The sequence below is a fragment of the Phasianus colchicus genome, chromosome 6 (assembly GCF_987193195.1).
Source record: "Phasianus colchicus chromosome 6, bPhaCol1.hap1.1, whole genome shotgun sequence".
Taxonomy (NCBI): Eukaryota; Metazoa; Chordata; class Aves; order Galliformes; family Phasianidae; genus Phasianus; species Phasianus colchicus.
In genome coordinates, this window is record NC_143441.1 from 23,746,493 (window position 1) to 23,762,561 (window position 16,069).

At 38.7% G+C, this 16,069-nt stretch overlaps 1 protein-coding gene across 2 annotated transcripts in view; it reads left to right on the forward strand.

Moving 5' to 3' along the window:
- The first annotated feature begins 3,919 nt into the window (after window positions 1–3,919).
- The window catches only part of MACC1 (MET transcriptional regulator MACC1), a 30,280-nt gene continuing 18,130 nt past the window's right edge, over window positions 3,920–16,069 (forward strand). The window contains exons 1-2 of one of the 2 annotated variants that reach the window (XM_090142147.1): window positions 3,920–4,084; window positions 4,283–4,344. In XM_090142147.1, the coding sequence (XP_089998273.1) occupies window positions 4,342–4,344 (3 nt within the window). In that variant the 5' untranslated portion in view covers window positions 3,920–4,084; window positions 4,283–4,341. The other variant, XM_031590034.2, reaches the window with a different exon arrangement.

Sequence of the window (16,069 nt, forward strand, 5' to 3'; positions counted from 1 at the left end):
TTCATAGAATCACAGAGATGTTGGGGCTGGAAGGGACCTCCAGAGATGATGGAGTCCAAACCTCCTGCAAAGCAGGCCCCCTGTAGCCGGATGCACAGGTAGGCGTTCAGGTGGATCTTGAATATCTGCAGAGGAGAATCCACAACCCCCCTGGGCAGCCTGTTCCAGTGCTCTATCACCCTCACCATGAAGAAATTCTTACATACATTCATGCAGAATTTCCTGATATCTCTGCTTCACTGTTTATCAAGAAAGGTAGTTTTGCCTGCCTGGGTGGAGTATTCGTTAGTGTGTGTAAAGCCTGCTTTGTATTAGAAACTTTTGTTAGCATAAGTAATGTCCCTTAAGAATGTGTTTTTTGGCAATATTCTATATTGGCAAAAGCCCTAATGTGGATGCAGAACTGCCAACATCAGTGTTTTTGCTGGTATAGACTATACTCAACATTCTGGAATCAGTACAACCAGCCAAAACTTTTCCTGCCATTATAATTATAGTATAGTATGTTGGTGCTCTAGCATAGACCTGGCAGAAAATCAATTCTCACCCCCACATCTCTCTTAGTTATTAAATATTATTTCGCTAGTAGGTGTAGGCAAGCTGTTACCCCATATGTAAACATCTTCGGCCAGAATAGTCTCTGTTATGGAAGCTTTCTTTTCACTGGTAGGGGGAGAAAAAAACCCTATATTTGGCCACGTGTGAGTGGCTTATTTATATCCAGAATGACCTGACATTGTACCTTTTTTTCCTGTTATGTGTATACATAAATAACCACGTAGTGACCACAGCTAATCTTCAGGAAAACCATTAGGTTACTGTCTTGTAGCTTGGTATTTATGATTCTTCTTTTTTAATGTCTTGGCGGGCAGGGGCTTCATATTTTATCTCTTGTAAGCTTTAGGAATAACTGAAGCAAACGGGAAGAACAATATATATAATGTACTTTAAAACCCTGGTGCTTATTATTCTGATAAGAACTGCAGCAAAACTGAGATCAGGTCCAAAAAAGATACTCTGCTTTCTGCTCAACTATTAAATTTGTTGAAAACAATGTATGTTTACAGACAGAGCTGAAGTGACCTCTTTGACCCTGTAATCATTGCTGGTTTTAGACATCAAAATATGTAATCATTTAAAAAAACAAAAAGGAAAAGTCAGTAAAGTGTAAGGCGCATACTTGTAATCAAATAAGAAGTGAAGACATGGTGGCCACTTCCCATATGTGTTATGTTACATCAAGCCAAAATGTGACGGCTTATGCTCCCAGGCTTTCCAGGATCCTGCCACCACTACCAGTAAGGTTGCAAAAGCCAAAGGATGTGGTTTGGTGGCACTCACCCCATTCCAAAGTGAGGTAAGTATCCCACGATGTTTCTTGTACCCTGGAGCTTGCAGCTCTGCATGCTGCTGAACAACTCTTCTGCCCTTTCTACACTAGTCAATGTGTTCCTATGAGCTCACACATCGTGTTCAGCTTGCACCCCAGACTTTCTGCACAGCCCAGGTATTCTCAGCTTTTAGATCTTCCCTTTTAGGCCCCACTTATATCCTGAAATATCCCTCCTCAAATTCCTCTCATTTCAAGACAGAAGCATATCTATGAAGTAGATTGAGATTAGCAAATAAAAAAAATAAAAATAAAAAAAAGTGAAAAATATATTACCAAATGAGTCTGTGAACATCTGCTATTGCATTTGTCTGTGTGTCCAGCATGTGGGTTTCCCCTGTGCATAAACTGTGTGGTTAATTAAACTCACAAAATTGCTTACTAACTGTCCACATAATGCTTAGCATTCCTAAAACCTAACAGTGCTAATCTTTATGGAAGACTTTTGCTTTGAAAATGAGTCAAGCTGCAGGAGATTACAGTGTCTCACCAAATGATTTTCACAGAAAAGTTGCTGCAGAGTTTTTGTGGAGTCTGGAAAGGAAAGCAGACCAGTCAGATTTGGTTTTGGAGAGGCAATAGGGTATGCAGCATTGTCTTTTAAACACTTACTTTAGATGGCAGGCTCTATTATATAACATGACAGAAGTAGCAAACTATAATAATAATGTGGGAACTCATAACTGGTCACCCTTCTACAGAACACCCAGATAAACTGGGTTTACTACTCAAGCCCTGTTCTGAGGTTAAAAGTTGACCTGGAATCTTGTAGGTGTTTTACATGGGTCAGCAAGGTCCAAAAAAGCTATAGGTACAGATATCCTCTACAGCATTTTCCTAGCTGAGAAACAGTTGAGAAGCAGATTAGCTTGAATGAGTTCGCATACATTCCTCTGAAAAAATGGATATTAAAAATAATCAGTCCTTCTGTTTAAGTAAAATACCTTTATTTTTTCAAACAAAAGAACAGATTGTCAAAAACATATGGCTCTAAAAATATTTCTACTGGGAACTAACATTTCTTCTCTGAGCTAATGATGATCTACTCAGAGACATGAAGACTCCGGAAGATAGTTTAGCTAAATAGAAATTTTAAGGAATAATCTGAGATGATAGAAATGGGGTTGAAATTTAGAGATTAAGATACCAAGATCTTCATTCCTATTTAAATGATATTACTGTAACAATGAATTTCAGCTTGTTTGGAGGTGTCATTGTCTTCTATATTAGAGAGGGATAGTAGTACCTAACTCAAAAAAAAAAAAAAAAAAAAAAAAAAATCCACCAAGAAAATGAAATACGTAACAAAAATTATTTGCTTTCTCAATATCTCCAAGCAAACTAATAAATGTCCCTGGACATGTTTCCCTTAATCTCCTGACAAATTTTTTTCTGAACTATGTGTTCTATTTCCAGGCCTTGAGTTTCAAAACTAGATGTTCAAAAAGGCAGTGGAAATAGAAATCAATTAAGCTTTCTGTAGTTTAACCTGCTTCTGACAGCAGAGCAGAGCTCTTTCAATGATATAATTAGTTAGTTAGGACACCTGGAAATGGAGCATCTCTTCTTTTTAATTTCTGTCACCATCACCACTTCAGTTTATTATATGAAATAGAAGAGATTCCCACCTCACAATCCCATAAAGTCAGTTAGGAAAGGCTATCTTCTGGATGAGCAGGTAGAAGAGAAAGTGTTGAATTCTCTGAAGGATCTGAAAAATTGTAGGGCTGCAATGGAGTGACCTTTTCATTGAAATGATGCTGGTACTATTCATTCTAATACATTTCCCCCTATATTTTTAGCAGATGAAACTATTTGCTGAACTTGATTTCACTTTTCTACTAGCCCTGGTTGAACAGAACCACATATTTTGGCAAAAAACAGCTTTTTTTTGTTGTTGGAAATTGCCCACCAGTATTGACACCATCTGCTCCAGGATTCTGTTTTTCTACAATTTTCATCTTGGTTTGTATTTCAGCTTTTAGAGGGTTGGCTTAGAAAGTCTGTAAAGCTTGTTTTCTTTAAAAGAAATCTTCAGCTGTGAATTTTAAGTGCTACTAAAATACTGCTGGTAATTAAGAACAGGACAGGAAAATCATACCTTCTCCAACTCCCCATGATGTGCCTGCTTCAAAGACCATTTATCATATCTCTCTGTGACTATGATCTTTGTCTTTACATCCTAAAGAATACTGAAATAAGTATTGCAGCAACTGTGATATCTCACTTGGGAAAACATGTTTTCCCAAAGGTCACAGAGCCAAAGGGAAATATTTCTGCTTGGAATGTCTCTGCTTTGGCTCATCTGTAGATGCCTTCTCAAGCCATTCCCGCCCCTTGTTCATTTGCTTACTCATACCCAATTGTCTGATTACCTTATTTGCAGGAGATCCCCAAACCGGTCCTACAGGTTCATGCAATTTTGGTTGCTGTATTCATTGCCTGTAAATCTAATTATTTCTAACCCTGAACTTTATCAGAAGCCTGTTCTTTGTCCCCCTCCCAGCACATTCAACAGATCTGTAATGTGGCATGTGAAAGCAGAAAACCTTAACCGGCTTCTGGCGGTGCATAAGGAGAACACATTCTCTTCTTCTTCTCCACGTGTGCCTATCACTCCTCCCTAGGGCGAAACTCCCACACCACCTCTTCTCGTTTCAGGTGTAATCATAAACCAGCTGAAGGCAGTTGTGGGTAATGTAGTTCCTTCACTCTCTTCTGACTTCTTGCACAAGTGGTGCTAGGTACTTGCTGGACTGCAAATTCCAGCAGGCATTGTTCAGCACCTCTCACAGACAGGCACACACCAGGTGTGCTCCTAGCAGCTAACCCAGCCCTCAGCACGCTGGAATTTTTCAAAGCCAGAGCGAAAAATAGGTGCTCTTTCAACAGGGCTGATGTCCTGAGCCACAGCATAATTTGGATCTAAGAGAAGTCTCTTAGTTTGCAGAATGGTGAGTTGTTTTTTTTTCTTTTTTTCAAATATATAAAATATTTTTGCTTGTATTTAAAATATTTCAGAGAGTCTGAGGTACTGCAGTAATTGCTTACTTAGTAGTAATGCTGCAGTCTGTTACCCTGTTTCTGGTTGTAGCTAGTGCCAGGTACCTCTGAAGAAGGTGCAGAACCTTTGTATGTTTTGTATTGCACGATACTGTACCTGAAGGTAGTTTGAGATGTGTGGAAAAAGGTACTGTGCTTGCTAAGTGCAAGTGATTGCCACTCTGGAGAGGACAAATAATAGCAAGCCCCTTAAAATTTTAAATTAGTCAATATTAAGCTGACCTTCCATGTCTTTCTCCTTTTGTGAATAAAGCCTCTGCTGGTTGGGTGGGCATGTGCTTTTATTTATTGATTTACTTCCTTGTTGTTGTTGGGTTCTATTTTTCTTTCTTTCTGTTTCTGTTTCTCTTTTCTTCTGTATGAACAGAAACATTCCTGTTGATGCATGTAGCAGTTGCTCCGGCCCGCAGTGCTTTGTCAGAGAGAGGTCTGGAACAAGCAAAAGAGTGTACTGAACACCACGTCAGCATCTTCATTGTTAACAAGAAAGCTATTAGAAATCAGAAAAACAGAGTTTGAAGAGCATGTATATTTCTGACATTTAACATATTTGTTCTGTATTAAAAGGATTCTTGAAAGGCTGTATCTCTAGGCTGACTGTAGGAAAATGCTGACAGACCTTGAACAAACTCTCTCTGTGGCTAAAAATATGACAAGTAGAGCTGGCTAGTCTGTTTAAATGAAATAAAATCCCAACCCCACAAGCAAAACAACCGCACGTTTAAATGTATGACAAGGAAGAAACAGCTCTTGTTCTCTTCCCACCTGTTATTACTGCTCAGCTAGTAACACCTCTGCTTTGATTAAAAAAAATTCTTTTTAAAGGAGACTGTTCAAAATCTTACAAAGCTTGAGAATCATGTGGGGGTATATTTATTATGAACTGAAAGTAGGCGTCTTCCTGAGTAAGTGAGGGAGGGGGTCATTTTTAGTGCGCAGATCTTGGAAGGCGCACATTATCATGTTGGAAACAACAATCTTCGTAGCCCAAAACCATATGTTTGACAGAGGTTGACAGTGAAGAACTTACACATTGAAACTAGTTTGATGGTGGAAACTGTTTTGGATGGGTGACATACAAGGAGATATACAGCACAAATAGAATCTGATTACTGTCTTTCTGAAAGCTGTAAAATAGTGTTTACAATTAGCACGTTAAAAATGAGGAATACCTTCAGTCGTATCCACTAAACTGTTTAGCGCAACGATATCCTCTGGGAATGAGTTCAACAAGCTAATTATATATTGCAGTAGAAGGCTTACTGAGTATTTAAATGTTTAGTTTAAAATGTTATTCTTCCTCTCTGTTTTCTCCTCTCCCCTCATTATGAGAATGGTTAATTGTATTCAACTGCACACTTCTATTACACAGTTTTCTCTTAACTCTGCCATAGGGACTTTGAGTTTGTGGCCCAAGAATGTTAGTGTTTGGTGAACTCTCTCTGAGCGATTTCTATGTAGAAATCTATCCCTGTGATACCATAGGGAAGCCAAAATTTTGAAGTTCACTCTCTCTCACATCAGATGCTTTTGTTTTCTCTTTTCCATAGCAGATAAACTTTAGAAACTATCCACGTTCATGCTACTGTAAATTTTGGCACAAGTCCTGTTTGGGGAAGTTCAGCCTTAAAATATGAATGCAAAGTAGGTGGATGAAACTCCAAATGCACAAAGTGAAAGAATATAAATCATGTTAATGTAAAAACCAAAAGACTGAATCTGAAGAGTTGATCAGTCAATGGAATCTGATGGTCATGAAAGGATCTCCTGTATAAATATCTGAACTATTTGTCAGTGGCAGCTGTGGTATGTCAGACTTCTGCACTACAAACTCCATGCTGTGTACTTGAAGAAAAAAAAACCCAAAACATAGAAAGCATAGCTCTATCTGGAACTACAGATTCTTCTATACCTTTTACTACAAAATACTACATAGGATCCTAAGTTACCTCCCAGATCCAACGATGGGAAATGGAATGTGGTTGGAAAACCGGAAAGGAGCTGTTTCAACAATTTCTCTGTCCTGATATCCCCATACTCTGCTGCTATTACAAGAAGTTTAGACTAATTTAACCTTATATCTTTTTAACTTCTTCTAGGGTAGCATTCCTCATTCATGTCACTCCCTTTCTTGAACTCTTTTCAGTTCATCTTCTTCAACTCTATTTTCAATAGACAGTTTTTTCAGAAACTGAACTCCAGAGTAAAGCTGAGGTCATAAATTTATATGAACCATATATATGTATTGGCTCTGTAATATTTTTCCATATTTTCATCTGCTTCTTAGTACAGTCCTGTATCTTATTTGATTTCTTGGCATCTCTGTACTTCAGGCAAACGTGTCCAGGATTATAAGTAAACTTTTCCTAAGAAATTGCAACTAGTTTAGAACTCAATCCATACGAACATTTAAAAAGTGTTCCTCCAAAAATGCCACTTGATGTTCTTATATGCAGCAAACTTAATCTTATGCTGTTCAATTAAAATTTCTGGTAGTTCTTTGTAGTCCCTTAGAGCATGAGTAATGAAAGAACTTTGCTTTGTGAGCAAATGCTTTCAACTTTTCACTGACCTTTCCTTCCCACCCAACAGAACTTTACTTCAGTAAAGTAAGTGTCTACTTCAGTGTCTGTTGTGTACTTCAACATACTTAGCCGCAGGAGCGCTGCATACTGATGGGTGGAAGCAAAGTTGATGCAGGGTGTTGAACCACCAAAAATTTCAGGAAAGTGAAGTGAAGGAGTAATATTTTGTACTCTTTGTGTGGATGGAAAAGTTTTTAGGTCTGGATGTGTCCAGGCATTCCTTTTAAGGAATCTTATAGGGGGCATATACTGCAATGATGGGAGTCCCTTACTTGCACAGTTGAGCTTCCCTGAGCCAGCCTGCTCAGAAGGAAGCCAGCTGTGGATGAAATCTTTGTTATATATCTGAGGATGCTGCCTTCTTACTGTATGGGTGACTGTTCTGAAAACCAGTGAACATTTTGGCAGCCTACAACAGGCACTTCTAGATCTTCTGCTTGTATTTATAAAAGACTCTGGATGACAGTTATAGGAATCCAAAATGTAAACAGTTGAATCAGCCATTTTCTTTAGCTTTATCAATGGGAAAAGGATCTTTTCAAGTTCTTAGAGGAAGCCTATTTCCACTGAAGAATCTGAGTTTGAAATGATCTTTGTATTCCTCTTTAAAACATACCTGAGAGATAGGAAGCTGCTATTTTACTTTGGGTAGGGTCTTGCTTTACGTTCAAGCTGCTCTAATGGCTACCTGCTGCTGAATGTGGTAGTCCCACTTCTCTCACCTTACTATTACATCCTACGGAGCAGCACAGATAAACACTGACTCATCGGTGCCAGCTGTGACAGCTCACTGTGAGACCAGATAAGTAACAGTAAGACTGCTGGTTTCTGGAACAGCCAGCCCTGCAGCCAAGTGGCATGCCCAAGAGCAGCCTTAGCCTTAAGCACAACTGCCATGTGATCATGTCTCTTGTTTAAAGTCTTAAAAACTTGGCAGATTTGACCTTAGATCTATCCCGAGCTTGCTCTGAATACTCTGATGTCCATCTCTTTCTCTCCATGGAAGCATATAATTCTCACTTGCTCCAATAGGGGGCTCACAAATATTTAAGATGATTCTGAAATGAAAGAGCTGCTCCAAAACTAATGCCTGCTATTTTGTCATGTTGGCCCAAAGTATCAGAGGCACATACTGGTAGTATGGCAGTAGAGGTTGAAGCTTCCTGCCAATATTCCTTTACATTTTGTTACCGTGAGACAGATGGCAGCAGGAGAGCAGTCTGACAGAATGGCATCTGATACGGAAGCTTGGATGAAGCAAAGGAGTGGAATTAAATTCCTGTATGCAGAAAAAATGGCACCCACTGACACTCACTGACATTTGCTGAAACTTCACAGAGACCAAACAGTGAAAGTGTGCGCACAGTGAGCTGGTGGGGTGGTGCATTTCAGCAGTAGTGACAGTAACAATGGATCACCTGCACTGGCATAGATTCTTAAGGAGTGCGACATGCAGGCTTTTGTTCATCACTTACAAAAATGCATAGCTAATGGGGGGTGACAGTATTGAAGAGTAGTGTTTTGTAACTGAGAATTTGCTCTATCAATTAGTGCTATTGAGCTCTTTGCAGTTGTTGCAGTTTCCACAGAAATTAATAGGAGACACTAATTGTGGAGTGACCTATGTAATGGACTTTTACTTCAATTTCCACAGATTTCTAGTTAAAACAAATTATGGTATTCTTTTTGTGCTTCTACTTACTAGTCATACCAGCTAACGGCATTGCTTGTCCATTGTGCCAGTCCTCCTGCTGTCACACCAAAGCAAACATCTCGTCGCCTGTTGGCTGCAGTAAGCTGTATAAGAAAACATTTGTGTGGTGACTTAATGAGTTGTTTGAGTTCCCACCTTAGCCTGGGTCTACCAAGATCAAAACTTTCACTAGTAGGCTCAAAGCTTGTGATCCATCGCTGGCAGATCCTGCAGCCCAATTTCAGTCCTATGATCTAATTGGGATCAGAATCTGGATATGTATTTACAAGAAGAAGAAACTGTATTTCTACATGCACTAAGTGGCATAATTAAAAGGAAATGACTTAGCCTGAAATAACCAAGGGGAGGGGTGGGACCACATGCAAGACATTTAGGTGATTAGCTTTACTCATAGGTGATCTCATGCAGCACTAACTCTGAGCCCTGATGAGAAGCTTATAGTGTGGTGAACACATTTTTTAGCTCATTTGCTCTGATCCGTTTCCCCTAATTTAAGGGTCTCTGTAAAGATGAGGGGTTCAACATAGCAGGGAGACAAGAATTTTCCATTTACTCATAATGCTGCCCTAATTCCTGCAGCATAATTAGTCACCTGTTGTTCTTTGTGAAATTACAGTGCTTTGAACCTGAGTAATGGCTGTTTGCTCTTCTGCTCAGCATGTGGGTATGTGAAGTTTTGTGATTTCCCATTTGAAATTTGGTCTGTTTAACTTGCTTCCAGTAAGTTTTATACTATATATTATAAAAGTGAAATGAGCAATGCAACGAATGCATCCAAGGAAACATCTAGCAGTTCTCACCAGAGACAAGTGTTCATAGTATCTCTCTCAAGGGGTGGGAAGAGGACAGCTAAGCAGAACCTTGCCCCTCACTTTCCATGCATCGGACAAACTACTATAAGCTGGCATGGAGCATAATTTCCCAGTCCTGCAGCTAGGTAGTACATAGGGCCAATTTGTGGGTTACATTAATTCAATGAGCTGAAAAACCCCACTGTTAAACTCCACGTAGCTATGAGACTGTGGGAGAAGCTAGCTAGCATGGTAGCCCTGGGATAACTGCTGTTCTGAGGTGCTCAGAAACATCCGAAGGGTTCATAAATCTAGTTGTAAATCATAATTGGACAGTTTTCTTGAAGGCTGCACTTAACAGAAATTGCATTCACCATCACTATTTTTGTTTTGGTTTGGTTTTGGTTTGTTTGTTTGTTTTGTTTTATGAAGTAATAAAATCAATTGTTCTACAAGACAAATGAAAGAACCAGAAAAACAGTGGTGAATATGTATAATCTCTCTCTATATTGATAATTTTCTACCACCTGTTAAACATAACTGCTGCTTCTGATTTCTGATAGCTGAAAAGCAAGGCCGGATCTACCCATGCTACAACGCTCTCTCAGGAGATGTTTCTAACACTTGCCTTGTTCTTGAGTTAATTGCCTTTTCAGACTGTGAGCATTTTGAGAAAGTGAAGGGCTCTTGTGATATTTATGCAGTGACTGTCAAAGCCCTGTTTGCAGCGGTAGCTTTCTTCCCAAAGCACTCAACCATCCTGTGTTCTGTCACTTGTTTCCTGTGTAGTCTGGGACAGGTTGTTTGGAGCCAGATTTTTAAGGGGCTTAGCGTTCTTATGGTAGGAGTGGAAGACATAGTAATGTGCCTATTAATCTCTTTGTGTTTTAGTTTTTGGTCTGTAAACCGGTTTTCTCCACTCTTCCCTCCTACTGTCTTCTATATCTGCCCTTCCTTGTCTTGTGTATTAAACAATCAGATCCTTGTGACCAGGATGGACTTACTGTATATTTGTACAAAGCTTAGGAGAGGGTTGCTGTTGCAGCTAGGCTGCCAGGATATAAGTGAAAAACTAAACTATAACCCTCATTTGTGTCCCACCATAATATAAACATCAGCTCTGGGTCTCGAGATCAGATGTTTCTCTAACTGTCCCAATTCAATAGAAGTGTATTTAGCTTGGCAGAATAATAAGAAGGTGAGTGTCTGTGTCCTTGGTTCTGCATAGGAAGAGTAAAGGCAATTGCTTTGTTTCTTTTGGCTTTGAAATCTGTGAATAAATCAAATCTAGTGATTCTGAAAGAATCCAACAGATAGACAAGTCGCCAGCTTTTGAGTTTCTGTGCCCATGGTCCTAAAGTCCATGTGTCTCAGGCCTCATTTCTCTTGGAATAAGTGGGACGGGTAGGTCTGTGTCTTGAGCAGCTTATACTTTTCTTGGCTGGTAAATAGTTTCTCTCTAAATACAGAGAAAGTGGAGTGAAAGCTCACTCTTCTCCTGCACGCAAAATGTTCTCTATGGATTATGCTCTAAGCCTTTTTTTTTTTTTTAAATACTAATCTCTAAAGAACATTAAGACAAAAGTATGTGTGCACGTTAGTGATTCAGCATACCAAATGAAGATGACAGACATTGACTCAGCATTGCAAAAATCAGTAGTGTGAGATGAATTTAATGATTTCACCTAAATGAAATAAAATAATCTGAACTAGCTTGCAGAGCAAAACAAGCTATTCAGCTACATTCAGACTGCCTCGATAAACATACAGTCATGGTGTGAAGCTCAACACAATCTATTGCAATTCTGAGGATAATAACTTTCACTAACAGACAAATATATTTAAATGTAGTTACTGATGTTTTACTGACTGCTGCTTTTTTTTTCTTCTTTTTTTCTTATGAAAGTGGATAGCTATGCAATAGCTAAAAGAAAAGCACTGTAATCTAAACCAAGTTTATGCCTAAACATTTGGACAATACATCTCCAAGAATACTTGCTAAATTAGAGTTTAGATGAAACTTTGGAAGCAGAACATGTCCTTTGCATTTTGACTTCCACACTCTTCCTGCTCTTTGTAGTAGATAGCTCTTGGTTGGAGAATCTTATGTTCTATAAATATCTGCTTGTTGTCATCAGTGACGTGAAAGATGGAAGTCTTTTCTTCTTACCATAAAAAGAGACTTAAAATCTTGTATAATAAATGGCACAAACAGGCTTGCACATGTCTGTAGCAAAGAGAAGTAACAGGAATCTCCAGTCTCTCTGCAGCCAAGGGATAAAACCTCTTAGGCAAAGTAACTTGCTATTACACATCAAGGTCCATGTTTGATGTTTACAAGTTAAATGCTAATATGATATCTGCATGTTTTGACACTTGTATACTTCAAGCAAGGAACCCCTGACAGTAATGGCAAGGATACACGTGTAGTGGCAGTGAGTTTCTTGGTCTAATGTCTTTCAGCCGAAATGTACATGTGCTCTGTATGTTGATTGCTACGGAAAATGTATAAAACACTAAATTTCATTAAAATTAAAAACCCTTATTATCTGAAATAGTAGGAGCCTATTAAAGATGCAAAACTCTAGACTTCCTGTGAAGGAGTGAAATGCTTTAACATCAAAGGCAATGGCATTATGATGAAGATGTGAATGCTTCCTCCCATATTTCAGTTCATGTGGAACAAGGACAGCAAACTTACAAAGATGAAACAAAAAAAATTTATTTAGGGATGGCGTTTGGAAGGTGTTGCTGCATAGGTTGAATCCTCAGACTTAGCACATGGCAGATACCTTCAGGTTCCTAACTAAGAATATCAAAACTCTAGAAAGCTACTATAACTGTGGTCTGAATTTCAGCTTATACTATTTGTAACCTTGTACCTGGTTTCAGTTCAAAGTGAACTTTATTCTGCTATCAATGATCAGACTGAATGGGCAACTGGCCTGCACCCAGCCTAGGGTTAAGGGATACTTGAGATGGTCGTTCCGTTCTTTCCAGTCTGTTGTAGCCAACGTATGAGGCACTGCTGTCATGTTCCTCCAGCAGGCAGAGGTTAGCCACCCTTCTGCAAGAACAGTGTCAGAAGAACCTCAACTTGAGATAGTGTATGAAGATTGCCTTTTAAAATAATATATATGAAATTAATTAATCTTTGTCGAGTGTTTAAATATGCTAGTGATCCCAGATCAATTTTTTGTAACTTTTCCTTGATAACAGTAGGCTGGCAATAGCTTACATAGCTGCTTTACTTCATATGCCAGGTGATTATTCTTTTTAGTGAATGGAGCATCATATGGCTGCAGAGATGGTTTTAGATGGCAAATGAGACACAGGACTTATCTGTGTAAGAAGTGAGGTCAAAGAACTGCAGCCTTTTGAGACTGTTAGTATTACAAAATACTGAACTTGTTTCATTTATATGAAATCGGAGATATTTTCAGTTTCTATATTGAATGAGCCAAAACAAAGGGTTGGAACCTAGATTTTCACAAGTCTGGACTTGGCTCAATCTTGCGGTAGCTGCTGTATTATTAAAGAAAATGATTGTACTTAATATAAAAAATCTAGAACGGGGACAGGACAGGGGGATGAGACTACTGACTGGAGTTGGTAGGGTTTTTTTGTTTGTTTGTTTTTTGAGGGAGAGAATTAGGAGGCAATGTACTGAACTACTGTGATCAGTAGTTATTGATCAGCAGCCCTCCACTTCTGTTAGAAAGGCAATAACTGCAGCCGTGATGAAAAATAGTAAATGAAATAGAAATCTGGGCACACATTTGAATTGGTAGAGTATAATCCACAAAATTTCTGAATGAATTTCCTGAAGATTTTCTGCAGGATTATCTGAGACCCGCTGTTAGGGATTTTTATATACTTGGTATTTACTGATGAATTTATAACTGCATGACTTCAGCCATTATTTTTCTTTGTTGGATGAGCCAAACTTTTATATAGATGAAAACTTATTCAAGTAAACTGACTAATTTTTGTTTATGAAAGAATGAAACATATGGCAATTTAGGGGAATATTTTTCTGTCCCTCCCTCCAGTTTGAATTCTGACTGGAATGGAGAATCTCGTTTATTCTAGTGCTTGATCCACTGGCCCTTCACTTCGTCCTGTGCTCATTCCCTCTGCATCTCTAACACTCACTGCTGTCACAAATCACCTGTGTATGGTTAGGAAGTAAGAAAGTAGCAACAGCTTTGTTGTCTTTTTCTTCTCAACACTGCCATGTTAATGAAAAAGAAGAAAGAAAATTAAAGTGTTTTATTCATGGCAAATGGCATGGAAAAATAGAGCTGAGTGAAGAAAGTTTCATGAATGGGCAGGCAGCCTCCTGTGTATAGTACCTGCTCAAGCTACTCCTGAGCCACTACAGCTTTCATCTGCTTCATCAAATTTTGCCCTCAGAAGTCAATGATGTTGTCTTAGATGGAAGAGCTGGAATAAGTGGGGGTGGAGGTAGGGTGCCTGTAGTAGCCTAGGAAGTGAAAGCTGGAGCTGTGCTGTTGCTTTTGGAAGTGAGTAGAAGGAAAGAGATTGAAGTCAACATAGGAATGTCTGGGCTAAATTATGGCCTTCTATTATTTGTCACATGAGTAATTAATCCATCCATTCAAGAGGTCAGTCAGATGTTGTTGAGGACTTCAGGAATGATTTCTGCCTCTGATCAGTCCATGGAGGCTGAAAAAGGAATATACACACTTGACGTGCTTTCAATGGTAAGCGCTACATGCAGTACTGAATTAACGTGGTTTTCCTGAATGAGAAACATAGTTTTGCACTGAGGTATTGCATCCATGCTAAGGGTATGCATTGCAAGAGGGAGAACTGCTGCTGGAAAGCCAGTTGGACATGGCAGTGCAATGGAGAAAATGAAGAACTAAAGAACATAGGGATTGGAGGAAGACGAGAGCTGGAACAATGAGCTCACACAGTGCTTACATTCACTTATTTCTCCCTTAGAAGAATGACTTTGTCATCATTGCATAAAAATGGATGACCATTGGGCATGCTGTCCTACTGAGTAGTAAGTAAGAGAAGTACAGGGGCCCTCATCTCTATAGATAGGAACAGATAGTTCAGTCAATGAAATGTGAAGCAGCAAGATTTGAGAACAAAATTTAGACACATAAGGGCATGGAATTTTTTGGGAACTTGTTGACTCAAATCTTGAACTCAAATGTTTCCTTAGAATAACATACGTGCAGTCTTCAGCATCACATGCGCGTTTAAAATTACCAGCAATGTGAAAAGCAGCCCTTCCTCTGTCTTCATCTGTAGCACTTCTTAATTCTGAAATACCTAGTTTGCTGCAATCAGAAATGGATTATTAAATGCGATCTGATGTTATGTGACAATTTATCTTCCTCTGACTTAATTCTTTTTGCTGGATCATCACCATTTCAGGAACTATCTGGCTCTATTATTTCATATTAATCGTATTATTTCAGTAAAAGTATGTCATTTTTAACAATCTATTGATAAATATCTAAGAGTACAATTTGGAGATTAAAAGATCCTTCATTGGTAGAGAAACTACCCATTTAAACAAAAATCCTTTTTAATAGAAGTAAGATTTTTTTTGCCTGTCAAGAACGTTTGTAATTGCTATGTAAAGGGAGTGTCTGCAATATAATGAGAAGTATGGGGTTTGGCTTTTAGAGAACAAAATCTGTTTTTATGAATCCTCTGCCCTTCTTCCCTTCAAAATTACAGTTTCAGCAAACAATATCAAAAATAACTTCAAAATATTGGCAGGTGCAACTTAATGGGTATCCTGTTACTAGCAATGAAGGCACAAATGTTTTAAATGAAATGACATCTACAGAGAAAAAGTTCTGACCAAGTTTTGTGGTCTATGGTTGCCATAAAAAGCAACAAAGAAAACATGGGCTTTCTGCAGTATACCTTGGAAAGAGTCACAGTGATTAAGACTCCATTGGATGCCCTCTTCTTCATGTTGCTAAAATGCCAAGGACCATTAAACAAGCTCTTCGGTCAAAACAGATCAATGCATAAAAAATAGGCATCTGCTTTTTCTTAAAAAAATAATTAAAAAAAAATCATAATTTGTCAGATATGCTATTTGTTCTGTCACATATTCATGTGTCAGTTACACAGGCAGAAGTAAAACAAAATGTAATTTGTGAGTGTGCTGGAGAATGATTATGCTATGGTTAGAAACTCTCTAAACTAGATTCATATGACAACATAGGCTGAGGTCTTTCTTCAGGCAATCACCTCATTTTCCTGAAATGAGAGCACCAGGGGATTAAAGGTGCCTCATACAGCCATGGGTATCAAGCAGAATTTACTCTAAAGTTCATGCTGCATGTTTTGCTAAGGTATCTTCAATCTATTGCTGTAGAAAATGCAGGTTCAGTACCCAGGGAGGTACATCAGTTTCACAGCTGGAAGTTCAAGACTGGGTCCAGGCACAGTGTCAGTCACACTGTATTATTGTATCTGTTTTAGTTTGGAATAGAAAAAAAAACCCTACATCTTTGCAACCTGTCCA